This window comes from Mercenaria mercenaria, chromosome 6 (assembly GCF_021730395.1).
Source record: "Mercenaria mercenaria strain notata chromosome 6, MADL_Memer_1, whole genome shotgun sequence".
Taxonomy (NCBI): domain Eukaryota; kingdom Metazoa; phylum Mollusca; class Bivalvia; order Venerida; family Veneridae; genus Mercenaria; species Mercenaria mercenaria.
In genome coordinates, this window is record NC_069366.1 from 54,145,905 (window position 1) to 54,160,170 (window position 14,266).

The window sequence follows — 14,266 nt, forward strand, 5'->3', positions numbered from 1 at the left end:
ATCTGAAACACAATAAAATACAAACATAATACCCTTGGGGTGATTAGCTGAATATGACTGAATGTAATTAAATAAATAAATTCATTAAAACCTATTCATTGTTCAAAAAAAACAATTATACCGATTTGGCCCATCAAAATCTATCAGTCATAATTAATTACTTCACTATTTGGAAACGAGATATTTGATACCAGTATTGCAAACTTATCAATCATTATCGTGATTTTGACAGAATATCAAATGATAAAAGGACTAATTTGTTCAAAACAGACACAACCTTGAAATACCTTTGATCTATTTAGATAACGATTTTTTTTCCCCAAATTAATTAAAGTACCATACTTATACCAACATTAAGTCCAAACAACAGTACATGTACAGTAATCAAATGAGGCTTAAACAATCATCCTACCTGATTACATATATTTTTAGTCAAACTGAAATTTTGTAAAATATAAAAATTGCGTGTTTTTGTAACCCAAATTTTTAGCATACATTTATTGTACACCAATTTTTAATAGCGTTCTTATATAATTCGAATCTATATTCGTGGGCTGAGCGCGAAACTATTGCAACTGTATATAAATAAAGAACAAGATACAATAGTTTTGCGCTCAGCACTCGTATTGCAAAAAAATCAAAAGCAATTCATATCATGTCAAACTAAATACAAGTCTGTGAATCTGCTATTACCATTTAGTAAAACCCTCCCGTTTTCCAGTGTCATTCCAAGAATATACTAAAGCGTCAACTAAAACACTGTGAAAAAGACAGATGTTTTTTCCGAGGGTTGAACACAACACTGTCGTATCTGGTAAAAGCCATTTTGTTCTGACATCAAGTTCTCAGGAAATTATATTTTATACAAAATTCAAGACCTACTTACAAAGTTGCTTCCTTGATGAACTGTCACATTAAGAACAGGAAAAAAACATACGCAGATTCATTATATACAGTGCGGCAATGCCAAAACATTTAATTAAAATCTCAGTGTACTAACATATGCAAGTCAAAATCATATTTTCAATTTACAATTAAAACTAAACATATTCCATTCAAATTTCTATTAAATACATGCATACATGTACATAACTATAATGCACAATAATATCAAATACTGTAATATTACTTTTGTAACAAATTTCTTTAAAAAAAAATTTTACAAAATTTTAAATACTCACGCGGGTGCAGTAAGGCAATTTTCTTAAAATTCCAATATTCTCTTTATGGAATATTAAAGCAACGAACACATTTTCACTTAAACGAAATCCCCTAATGATAACCGTACCACCATTATACTATCACTAGTATCGAGTATTTAGAAACTGCGGCGACACCTCTAAAGGAAGAACGAAAATGACAATGATCCTACAATTGCTACTAAACACTGTCAATTTAATCACCAATACCGATATGATACCATAGTTTAAAACAGTACCGTAGTTACCAGTGCAAAAACCTGTTTTATTGCAAAAGTGCTTTTTTTTTCAGAAAGAGACATTCTAACATTCATGGAATAAACTTTAAAATGTTTTAAACTAAACTGATAATTAACTTAAATACTTATATAATATATAACATTATTATTTTTAAAGAACAGAAAAAAATGAACTCTAGCTGCATTCTGACAACTTACTCATGCCAGGCAAGTATAAAACGTCAATTCCTTCAACACCCAAACAAAGTTAGTCAAAAACATCACACTGTGTTCAACAAATAACACTGACAACTCATCCAGCAACAAATATGAAATCAGCAAAATTTTATACTGTATAATAATTGTAAAAAAATTCCAAAGGGCAGTAAGCCAGTAACTGTGTAAAAATTAATATTTACTCCTACAATCCAGTATACTGGCACTGCATATATATTTGAATATATTTTTGAAAAGATATTTCAAAGAAGCATTGTTCTAGACTGATCTGAAATTTACAAGAAGTTAGGAACAGTAAATTAGACAAACTTTGTGACAGACAGACTGGCAATCACACAGGAGAACCAGTGTGACAGACAGACTGGCAATCACACAGGAGAACCAGCGTGACAGAACCAATGTAACAGACAGACTGGCAATCACACAGGAGAACTAGTGTGACAGACAGACTGGCAATCACACAGGAGAACCAGCGTGACAGACAGACTGGCAATCACACAGGAGAACCAGCGTGACAGAACCAATGTAACAGACAGACTGGCAATCACACAGGAGAACTAGTGTGACAGACAGACTGGCAATCACACAGGAGAACCAGTGTGACAGACAGACTGGCAATCACACAGGAGAACCAGCGTGACAGAACCAATGTAACAGACAGACTGGCAATCACACAGGAGAACTAGTGTGACAGACAGACTGGTAATCACACAGGAGAACCAGTACGTGTGACAGAACCAATGTGACAGACAGACTGGCAATCACACAGGAGAACCAGTGTGACAGAACCAATGTGACAGACAGACTGGCAATCACACAGGAGAACCAGTGTAACAGACAGACTGGCAATCACACAGGAAAACCAGTATGTGTGACAGAACCAATGTGACAGACAGACTGGCAATCACACAGGAGAACCAGCGTGATAAGACAGACTGGCAATCACACAGGAGAACCAGTACATGTGACAGAACCAATGTGACAGACAAACTGGCAATCACACTGGAGAACCAGTGTGATAGACAGACTGGCAATCACACAAGAGAACCAGCATGATAGACTGACTGGCAATCACACAGGAGAACCAGCGTGATAGACAGACTGGCAATTACACAGGAGAACCAGCGTGATAGACAGACTGGCAATCACACAGGAGAACCAGCATGACAGACAGACTGGCAATCACACAGGAGAACCAGCGTGACAGCCAGACTGGCAATCACACAGGAGAACCAGCGTGATAGACAGACTGGCAATCACACAGGAGAACCAGCGTGACAGACGGACTGGCAATCACACAAGAGAACCAGCATGACAGACTGGCAATCACACAGGAGAACCAGGGTGACAGACAGACTCTGGCAATCACACAGGAGAACAGAAACACTAAAACTCTATTGCATTATGCAAGGATGGAAATACATCCAGAATCCATAATGTGAAATAAATTTACCTCGAATTCCTAAACCTGAATTTTTTTATGGTTATAATGTTCCTGATGATTTCAATTTGGATCCCAACTATCTTCCCACTATGCAATTGATTTAACACCCCTCTAGAGAATTTTCATTTTGGAATTTTGTACTTCACAGAATTACCTTTGCTGTTTAAAATAAAGCAAACATAACTGTTTCAAACAAGAAGAAGACACAGGCAGCAGTATCGGACCTGGGACAAAAATATGTTTGTTTTCATCCTAAATGAGTTAAAAATGAAAAATATGTAGTGAAATATGAGCCCCCTTCAAAATATACATATGTCTACTGAAGGCCAGAATCTCGAGAATCGAGCCTGCGAGCAATGGGTTCACTTCCCGGGCCGTTGTGAAATAATTTCTCTAGATAATTAAACAAACTACCTATCACCATTTCACGTGTACATTTAGCTACAAAATGAGACCGACCCCAAGTCTCTAGCCCTACCCATTCATGAAATATCTATCAGAAAACGAGTGCCTTTCTGCTGCAAGTTCCAGGTAGACAGAAATGTGGCACAACGAAACGGTACGAAATCACGGACTAAAATATGTTTGTCAGCCAAGCAAGGGTCAAATTAAATAAAAAATACTAAATAGTATAAATAAATACATAAACTAGGGCCACTCACAATCGTCAGTAGCATATCAAACACGCGATATTGGCGTTTCAAATTTTTCCACGGTCTTTCAATTGAATGCTACGCCATTGAACAGAATTCGTAAGGTATTTTTAAACGCAATTTCTGATTGGCCAATAGCGACACACCTCCGACAGAACCGCATCGTTTCGCACAAAATTACTCTGATATTATCGTATCGATTTCAATGGCGGATAATACAATTGAAAGACCGACGGAAAAATAAAAAAGTAAATATCGCGTGTAGCAGATAATACTGACGGTGGTGAGTGGCCATAATTTGCATATTTAGTAATACTTGTTATTAATGTCAAATGAATTCGACCCTTGCTAGGCTGACAAACATCTTTTAGTCCGTGATAACGTACCGTTCCGTTGTGCCACATTTCTATCTACCTGGAACTTTCAACAGATAGGCACTCGTTTTCTGATAGATATTTCATGAACAGGAAGGGCTAGAGACTTGGGGTCGGTCTCATTTTGTAGCTAAATGTACACGTGAAATATTGATAGGTAGTTTGTTTAATTGTCTAGAGAATTTATTTCACAACGGCCCGGGAAGTGAACCCATTGCTCGCAGGCTCGATTCTCGAGATTCTGGCCTTCAGTAGACATTATGTATATTTTGAAGGGGGCTCATATTTCACTACATATTTTTTATTTTTAACTCATTTAGGATGAAAACAAACATATTTTTGTCCCAGGTCCGATACTGGTGCCTGTGGAAGAAGACAGATCCTGAGACTGCTGTGTTTGGAAATGTAAGATTTTCCTTTTATGTCCAATGATCTTTTGTGAAAATAGACTCTGGGTTGTTAAAGTATGTGTTATAAACGACAAAACCTATATTTCAATTGCTAACACTCTAAAAAGTTCTGAACTGTTATGTCATAATTATATATATATATCCTGAAGAGCAACCATTTACTGAAAATTCATTTAAGGGGAGGTAACAAACACAAAGCATGAATTTTAAAAAGATGAATTAACTTTGACAATCATGGTGCATAGTCCAGTCAAACAAACATTAAACTTTTGATAACTAATTCTGGATAACCAAAAATTTGACTTTTAACCCTTAGCTTGCTGGCGGCAAGTGATTCTGCCTTTGCGACCAGTGCAGACCAAGATCAGCCTGCATATCCGTGCAGACTAATCATGGTCTGCACTGTTCGCTATTCAGTCAGTAAATTTTTAGTAAACACCCCTTCAAATGATAAATGGTACTGCCCAAATTGGAAGATGGACCAGTTCATTACAGAAATTTAGCAGGGTAAGGGTTAAGTCCATTACTTATTGATGAACATCTTTAACACTTCATAAAAGTACATCATGGTTTAAAACAGATACAAGAATGTCGCATACCCAGACTATTATCTCCGATATTATTTCATTTTCAAGCCTGTGTTACAACTTCCTGTTAAAACATTTTTTTTCTCCAAACTCTGGAATCGAAAAATCAAGATGAAGAGTTACAACAGGGAGACTGACAGTTAACGAAATGAAGACAAATTATTGTGCATGAGAGATTACCGCAGAAATAATGGATGTGTTCAATGGTTGGGGACAATACTCCATTTATCATGTATAAAATAAATCAAACAATAATCATCATCAATTCTACACTAATTGGTGAGAGATTTTCCCCCCTCAGACATAAAATATCATTCACAAATCACAACATTGTCATATGCGCCACACTTAAATAGAACTATTAAACACTCAGACTCGTGCAGTTTTTGCCAATCGCTAAATGCATCTTGCATTCCATGAACGTCGCAGCAATGCTAACTACAAGACAAAATGCAAGTAAAAACCATGCCGCTTTACAAACAGACTGACAGAAAATATGAAACCAACAAAATAATGAATTACGCAAAATACTTCCGCAATGATCTACAATAGTTGCACTTACTTACTTGCCTACCTGCAGAGCAAGCAACTTTAATTTATATAGTAAAAGAGACTGTTATTATCAAATTTACCATGTTTTACATGGAAACTGATCTCTGATGCTTTATCAACAAGAAATTTTAAATTTAGTTATAATAATACATAATATTCAGGTTCAGTCATTAAGTCCAAGGCGTTATAACTACAAAAGTTCAGACTAATTCTTTGGGTCCGAGGCCTTAACTATATAGTGTTCAGACTTTAAGACATCAGGTAAACAATTCTTGGTCCGAGGCGTTATATAACTACAAAAGTTCAAACTTATTCTTCAGATTAACAATTCTTGGTCCAAGGCGTTAACTATATAATGTTCAGACTTAGACATCAGGTTAACAATTCTAAGTCAAAGAGTTAACTATATAAGCTGCGCCATGAGAAAACCAACATAGTGGGTTTGCGACCAGCAACTGGATCAAGACCAGCCTGCACATCCGCGCAGTCTGGCCAGGATCCATGCTGTTCGCTAACACTTTCTCTAATTGCAATAGGCTTTGAAAGTGAACAGCATGGATCCTGGCCAGACTGCGTGGATGCGCAGGCTGGTCTGGATCCATGCTGGTCGCAAACACACTATGTTGGTTTTCTCATGGCGTGGCTCATATATGTTCAGCTTTAGACATGAGGTTGACAATTCTAAGTTGGTACGATACTGTTTCCTATTTCTATATCATTATATCACATACCCCTTATGAGGTGTCTAATCAATTCGGACATCAGGTGAGCATATTTTGATACATTCCAAACCTCTTGTTACATAATTTATGACCCTGTTTACCATACTCCTTCAATATGAACTTCCTTCCCATTTTTTATTAAAATGTGTGTGTCAACATTCCTTGCCTGTTTTAAAGTACCACAGGGTGATAACATCTTGAGTGATATCTCTCAAAACAAGTAATGAAAACCTTGTTTTGACTTATTACCCTGTATATTGGATGTTTTACTCATTTCAATCTCTCCGAAACTGACATAAATCATTGTCTATAATGGACAAAAGCCATACAAATCAAAGTATCAATGTGTCCACATATATTTTATGGTCCTGACATTACCACATACTTTGATGCCATCAATCCTTATGAGATTTGATTATAAGACAATTGGAAAGGGAATGATCAATACAAGTTTATGTACAAAGACAGACTTATATGATATCAGAAAAAAAAATTACAGCCATGGAAAGTCTAGAAGGTTAAGTAAACCAGTAACAATTTTATGACATGCAAGAAAGTGTTACTTGAACTTCTTATTTGAATTTTGCCCATTTTAAGAAAAACTTAAGTAAGATAAGATTAATGAGCACAAAAATAAAATTGTAACAAGATTTAACATGACAGCTTCTCAACCCAGAAGTCAAAGATTCAAGAGCTCCATCACCTCATACAAAACTGTTGGTTCAATACTGTAGACTGAGGAATTTCCACCCAGGCTTTATCTGGGTCTAATACTGTAGTCAAGGTATTTTTTGCCCAGGCTTTATCTGGGTCCAATACTGTAGTCAAGGTAATTTTGCCCAGGCTTTATCTGGGTCCAATACTGCAGTCAAGGTAATTTTTGCCCAGGCTTTATCTGGGTCCAATGCTGTAGTCATGGTAATTTTTGCCCAGGCTTTATCTGGGTCCAATACTGTAGTCAAGGTAATTTTTGCCCAGGCATAAATATTTAATAGCAATTCCATGGTTAGCAGGCATATCTACAGGGGGAAAAAAATAACTATTCTTTGTTTCCCCTCCTGCTACCCTACTCATAAAAATTGCCCCTACTCAAAATATTTTATCTCAAATATGGAAGCAAAATTATCGGGATGTGCAGCTTTACTTCTAAAAGAATCTTTTCTCTTGGAAGTTTTGTTACTTACAAATCATACAAATTACAGACAATGAGATATGTATTACAGAGAAAAGTGGTGTTCTTATAAATATGCGGGAGACATCTAGACTGATTTTACATCACACATTTAATAGTTATAATTGGAAATGTATCCAAGAAAAAAAAAATTAAGGTCGCAGCAAGATTGCAGTTGCAATCTTAACAAGTGTGCGGCAAGCTTGTTTTAGCGTGCAGCAAGATTGCGATTGGAACCATCGCAACCATTATTGAAGCTTGCAGCCTTTCAAGTTTGCACAATCATAACAAGATTGCAAGCTGCGCAATCCTGCAAGCTTAATAACAAGATTGCAAGTTGGCACAATCATAACAAGATTGCAAGCTGCGCAATCTTGCAAGCTTACACAATCATAACAAGATTGCAAGCTTGCGCAATCTTGCAAGTTTGCACAATCATAACAAGATTGCAAGCTTACACAATCATAACAAGATTACAAACTTACACAATCATAACAAGATTTGCACAATCTTGCAAGTTTGCACAATCACAACAAGATTGCAAGCATGCGCAATCTTGCAAGCTTACACAATCATAACAAGATTGCAAGATTGCGCAATCTTGCAAGCTTATGCACACTTATATGAGTGTGGACAAAAAGACACTTGTTAGTCCCTCTAAACCTTGTTATGATCGTGCAAGCTTGCAACACTTATTATCTTCCTCAACCTTATTTAGGTTTGTGAGACAAGAGTCTCAAAATTTAATTATGTATGTACTTCCTTAATTTGACAAGCTGCAGTTTATAAAACTTTCACACTTTAAATGAAACAATATTTGTTGTGATCAGTAGATAAAGACTTAAAAATCAGGGACAATACTAAAAAAAACAACAACATATTTTGACAAGACAAAAAAAATTAATAATTGGTTAAATGTATTACCTCCCTTTTATACGTATCAGTGAACTAACAGAGTTTTAAAAAGGTTACAGGATCACAAGCTAGTCCCAATCTTAAATAGTATTAAGATCGCAGGATGCCCGCTGCAAGCTTGCAAAGCAAGACTTATCCGCAAACTTAATTTCTATGCGAGCATCTGCAAGCATTATACATGTATTACATAACTGCAATCTTTTTAAGATTGCATAAGCTTGCGCAAGCTTATGGCAAACTTCTCACAAGCTTGCCACATGCTTGTATTTTGGTTCGGGTAATTTCCAAATTTTAGCAAAAATAAAAACATTGATCGTATCTACTACTCGACCTACAGTAAGCAGTAAGCTTTTGCGACATTTGAACTAAAATAAGTAGGTGTAATTAATTTTTCAAGAATTAATTTTTCCTTCCTATAAAACAGTAGACAAGACATAATTACAGAAACGTGGAAAATAAACTCTCACTTCTGTTCAATACAATTAAACTCCGATTTATCACTGTCCTTATAACCCTATACCGCTGAGACAGGTTAAACCTGTCTTTAATACATACTTAAATATCAACATATATTATTCATTTTTTTTTGTAACTTCTCTGTCTTGAGGAATTGGGTGTAATTATAAGCTAATTGCTGGCAAGCTTTATTTATACTTTGAACTTGAGTGAGTAAAGTACTGTAAACTTAGCAAATTTGCGCGGACACTAAGTCTTATAATCTTATCCTTGAACTCAAACAGCTTCGAAATCATCACTAGCTAAATAACACTTATGAAACAAGAACATCAAATAGTCAGTAACAAAATGCAAAATATTCCTTTAACAAACATGTCAATGTTTACAGTTATTTTCTGTGGACAGTTAAAGGAACACTGTGCCCATTCAAAGGAAGTTATTTATGATAAAACTAGAAATGTGTCCATAGGACACAGATGCCCCCACTACATAACAAAGGACACAAATTTTTTCCTAGGTCAGGGGCCAATTAACTCCTACAATACTGAATGAATCCGGACGTGAAACCCCAGGTGCACAACTGCACATGCTGACCAACATTCCTGTAAACTTTGGTGACTCTAAGTCAAATACTTGAGCTACGCGCCACACAACATTAAAATGACCAATTTTTAACTAAGTCAGGGGCCATAACTCCTACATGACTGAATGAATCTGGACGGGAAACCCCAGGTGCACAACTGCACATGCTGACCAACATTCCTGTAAACTTTGGTGACTCTAGGTCAAATACTTCCGGAGCTAGGCGCGACACAACATTAAAACGACCAATTTTTAACTAAGTCAGGGGCCATAACTCCTACAAGACTGAATGAATCCGGACGCAAGACCCAAGGTGCTCAACTACACATGCTGACCAACATTCCTGTAAAGTTTTGTGACTCTACATCAAATACTTTTGGAGCTAGGCGCGACACAACACTAAAATGACCAATTTTTAACTAAGTCAGGGGCCATAACTCCTACACAACTGAATGAATCTGGACGCGAAACCCCAGGTGCACAACTACACATGCTGACCAACATTCCTGTAAAGTTTTGTGACTCTAAGTCAAATACTTTTGGAGCTAGGTGCGACACAACATTCTCGGACGGACGGACAAGGGCAAATCTATATGCTCCCCCCCACCCCCCAAAGTGGGGGCATAAAAACAAAGGTGGAGCATTTTTTTAGGTTGTAATACTTTGACTTTCTATATCTGAGGTCATGTTGTCATGAAAGATATTGTCATGCATTTTACAGGTCACTGCACGAGGAGAGTGTGCACTGTGACATGACTTGAAATTAGTATATTTACGTACTTATTTACTTGTCACTGATCCCGAAGTCTGACCTTTAGACAATTTGTTTTATATGGGTACGGTAGTCAGATGTTCCACTTGTTTTCTTTTTTTTTTTTATTTATGACTGTTAGTTCTAGTTTAAGAATTTTAGTAATACATTTTCAGAATATATCTATTATTACATAATATGTAAATTTTAACATGTACAATACGTATACCTACAGTACCTTACTCTAAAGTTCTGTTCAACTGCGTACAACAGACTATTTGGCTGGTGTGTACAATATAAATATTACGGTAATGAGGTGCAAAAATCACATTAAATTAAAGTAATTAAAATACAAAGATGTTACCAGCAAAATTTATGTCAAAAAAAGGTGTTTTGTATGAAAACATTTGACAAATTATGAGCCCATTTGCATGAAATATAAATTTCATTTAATGAGTCTACTATTATTTTGATGCACATAAATTACAAATACACAAAAGTACGAAAATGTGCTGTATTGTACAGTTGCAGTGTATCATATTTCAGATTTTTAAATGTACCATGGTTGATGAAACTCTGTCAATAAGACTTTATTAATCAAAATGACAGGAGAATACTGCCCTAACAATCTGACGATTTCATACCAGAAATGTTTCTTACGCTAAGGAGGAAATGGGTAAACATCAAAGCAAAGTAAATATTTTAATGACATATCATTTTTTGCTTTCAAAACATTATGGCATGATTAGATAATAATTATGAATCACACTTTCATTACAGTCTGTCCAAAAAATGATTAAGTCAACCCAAACCAAAATGGCGAGCTTAATTAAGCTTGCATTAAGGTCGCAGCAAGATTGCAGTTGCAATCTTAACAAGCATGCAGCAAGATTGCGATTGGAACCATCGCAACCATAATTTAAGCTTGCGCAAACTAATTTGCGTGCTTCCAGCAACCTATTTAAGATCTTGCAAGCTTGTAAGGTTGCGCATGCTTGCGATTGGAACCCTAGCAATCTTAATTGTGACCTTGCAAGTTTGCACAATCATAATAAAATTGCAAGCTTGTGCAATCTTGCAAACTTACACAATCATAACAAGATTGCAAGCTTGTGCAATCTTGCAAGCTTAAACACACTTCTATGGGTGTAGACAAAATCATTTGCCTCCTGCAACCTTGTAATCATATCAAGGTTGCCTGCAAGCTTACAAGCTATACTATCTTCCTAAACCTTACTTAGGTTTGTGAGACAGTTTTAATAATGTAAAAGTCTAAAATTTTAATTATATACTTCCTTCAATTTGACAAACTGCACAGTTTGTAAAACTTTCACACTTTCATAAAACAATATTTTTAGTGCTAAGTAGATGAAGATTTAACAGTCAGGGTCAATATTTTTTTAAAACAACTTATTTTTACATAAAAAGTTTAATTTTAATGGTTTAACATATTACCTCCCTTTTATATCTATCAGTGAACTAAAAGAGTTTTAAAAAGGTTACAGGATCGCAAGCTAGTCGCAATCTTGCAATCTTAAATAGTCTTAAGATCGCAGGATGCCCGCTGCAAGCTTGCAAAGCAAGACTTATCTGCAAACTTAATTTCTATCGCAAGCTTAGTCGCAACCTTAAATAGTATTAAGATCGCAGGATGCTCGCTGCAAGCTTGCGAAGAAAGACTTCTCCGCAAACTTAATTTCTATGCGAGCATCCGCAAGCATTATATTACATAGCTGCAATCTTTTTAAGATTGCTGTAAGCTTGCGCAAGCTTATGGCAAACTTCTCACAAGCTTGCCGCATGCTTGTATTTTGGTTTGGGAAAGAACAACATTTTTATCAGTCTAAAGAATAGAGTGACTAACAATAATTTGATTTCAGAAATCAGTTCTTAAATTATGATTCAATTCATTCCATGCAAATTAAAAAAAAATTAAAATATCTCTACACTAAGACTTCAAAGCAATCTCGTTTATTGTTTAGATCATTATTGCTTTAAATCTATTTTTCCTTTGAATTTGTTAAGTAATCGAAATAACAGTGGTTAGATTTAACTTTATGCTAAAGTTAAGTCATACTGTAAGGATTTGCAAAGTTGATGTATTGGTCACCTTTTTCCTTAAACCCCAGTCACACATACGGCGTGGATAGCTACGTCTAGGCTCTACCCACGGATAGAAACATAGTAATCCGTATCGATCCGTACCTGAGCTAGATGACCTGAGCCGTACCTCAAAGTAGTTATTCGTATCAATCCGTACAAATACTTGGTCAAAACGTATTCAAGACTAATCCCAAATTTGCAAGTTTCTCCAACTTTTGAACATGCATAAAAGTTTGAGCAATCCATAGCCATTTGAGCGTGACTTTAGTCCAACTTGGTTGAAACTTATTCATCCATAGTTAATTAAACGTATTAAAATGTAGTTATCCATACTGAAACGTACCTTGCCGTAGCTGAACGTAGTTTATTATCCAAGGCTGCCCGTACTTAAGCATAGTTCAATGTAGGTCACTGCAGACCGGTCCATGCACTGGGCAAGTTGCCAGGCATAGTAAAATGTTGTTCAACTTAGTACGTCGTACCTATCTGTACTTATTCACGTCCTGTATTGTTTTGTTTGTTCCCCTTTTCTCACCATTTTTCCTATACTAAGACGTACTGCTCCGTACTTATCCGTGTCAGCCCCCCACCGACCAATCCCATCCGCACTGTACCTCAACGCAAGGACATATCCATATGTGTGACTGTAGCTTTAAGGTAGTTCTGCACATTTGATTAACCAGAAGGGATGCAGTAACTTCATTTATCCAGAAAACGTTGAAAAATGCATGGTAGCTATTTTTCGGGTAGCATTAATGTTGCCAGAAATCTATATCCCATGTCTTAAGGTAGTGGACCTGTATTGTCACTTGGTTGCGAACGACAAGAAGAAGTATTGTCACTTGGCAATTTCCATATGATTACATACTCTAGTTATGCAGTTTGGCATTCTTCGGACGTAAATGTAGCTCACCCCACATATGGCTTTCGGTAAAGAAACGGATAATGCCAAAATTTACCAACAGTCATTATGGGTCCACTACCTGAAGTGTTAAATGGTCAGCACTACTGTCTTTCCTTAGGTTAATTTTGACAACAAACAGGACTGGTTTTAATGCAAAAACAATCAAAATGATAACATAGAATATATAAGCAGCAATGTAAGGACTCTGATTGATATTTGGATATATTTTCAAATTGGTCAAATAAAAAAAATCAAGCACACAACCTTATCTCTTTTTTTTTTGGCTGAATTTCCTTCGGATACAATGGTGCAATGAAAACATGGTTAAAAAAAATTCTGCAGTTTAGAATAATACTTGTTTCAAATGTGCAGAGCAACCATAAGTATAATGATTCTGAAGAGTTAAGTAATCGCTGTACCTGAAATATATTGTCCTTTCAAATACTGCAGTATTTAAAGTACCAGACACTATTCATCATACTGTTTCATAAATATTTTTATGGCTAGCTCTTGAATTTGTAATGATGATTATGATGGCTTAAAAACATAACATATCAATATTATTTAGTTCTGCCATTTTGGTAAAAAAAATCAGCAATAATCTTTGTCTATCTGTCTGCTTGTTTACATTCATCACAATTATACCGGATGATGTATGATGGGTAAGTAATGCTCTTAGAACTACAAAATCTCCCAAACTCATATATCTTCATTTAAGTGGTACATATTTCAAAATTACTAGTCTCCATTTTCAACTGACAAAATAAGAAAAAAATTAAGTGAACTAAAGGATTCAAAATTAGCTCATTCCATTCAGCCTTAAACAAATTAGCTATAGAAAAGGGCACACTTATTCCTTTTGCATATGTTTTTGATGTAAATCAGTACACGGGGTTCATCAACTTGATATTCAGAAATTAAAATCCTCACAGCTGTATTACAAGTAAATTAAACTGGCAATAAATATGCTACTGAAGATTAACTATAC

The 14,266-nt window shown here is 35.8% G+C and overlaps 1 protein-coding gene across 5 annotated transcripts in view; it reads right to left on the minus strand.

Annotated features, from left to right (window-relative positions):
* LOC123548857 (teashirt homolog 2-like) overlaps nucleotides 1-14,266 on the minus strand; it is a 150,553-nt gene that overhangs the window by 20,766 nt on the left and 115,521 nt on the right. The window contains exon 1 of one of the 5 annotated variants that reach the window (XM_045336452.2): nucleotides 1,182-1,351. The exons of 3 other annotated variants lie outside the window; for them this stretch is intronic. Coding sequence is in view for 1 of the 2 variants with exons in the window: in XM_045336451.2 (XP_045192386.2) it covers nucleotides 694-727 (34 nt within the window). In the remaining variant the exon portion in view is untranslated. Of the gene's footprint in view, nucleotides 1-693; nucleotides 816-1,181; nucleotides 1,352-14,266 lie in introns of those variants that run through there. One more of the 5 variants, XM_045336451.2, reaches the window with a different exon arrangement.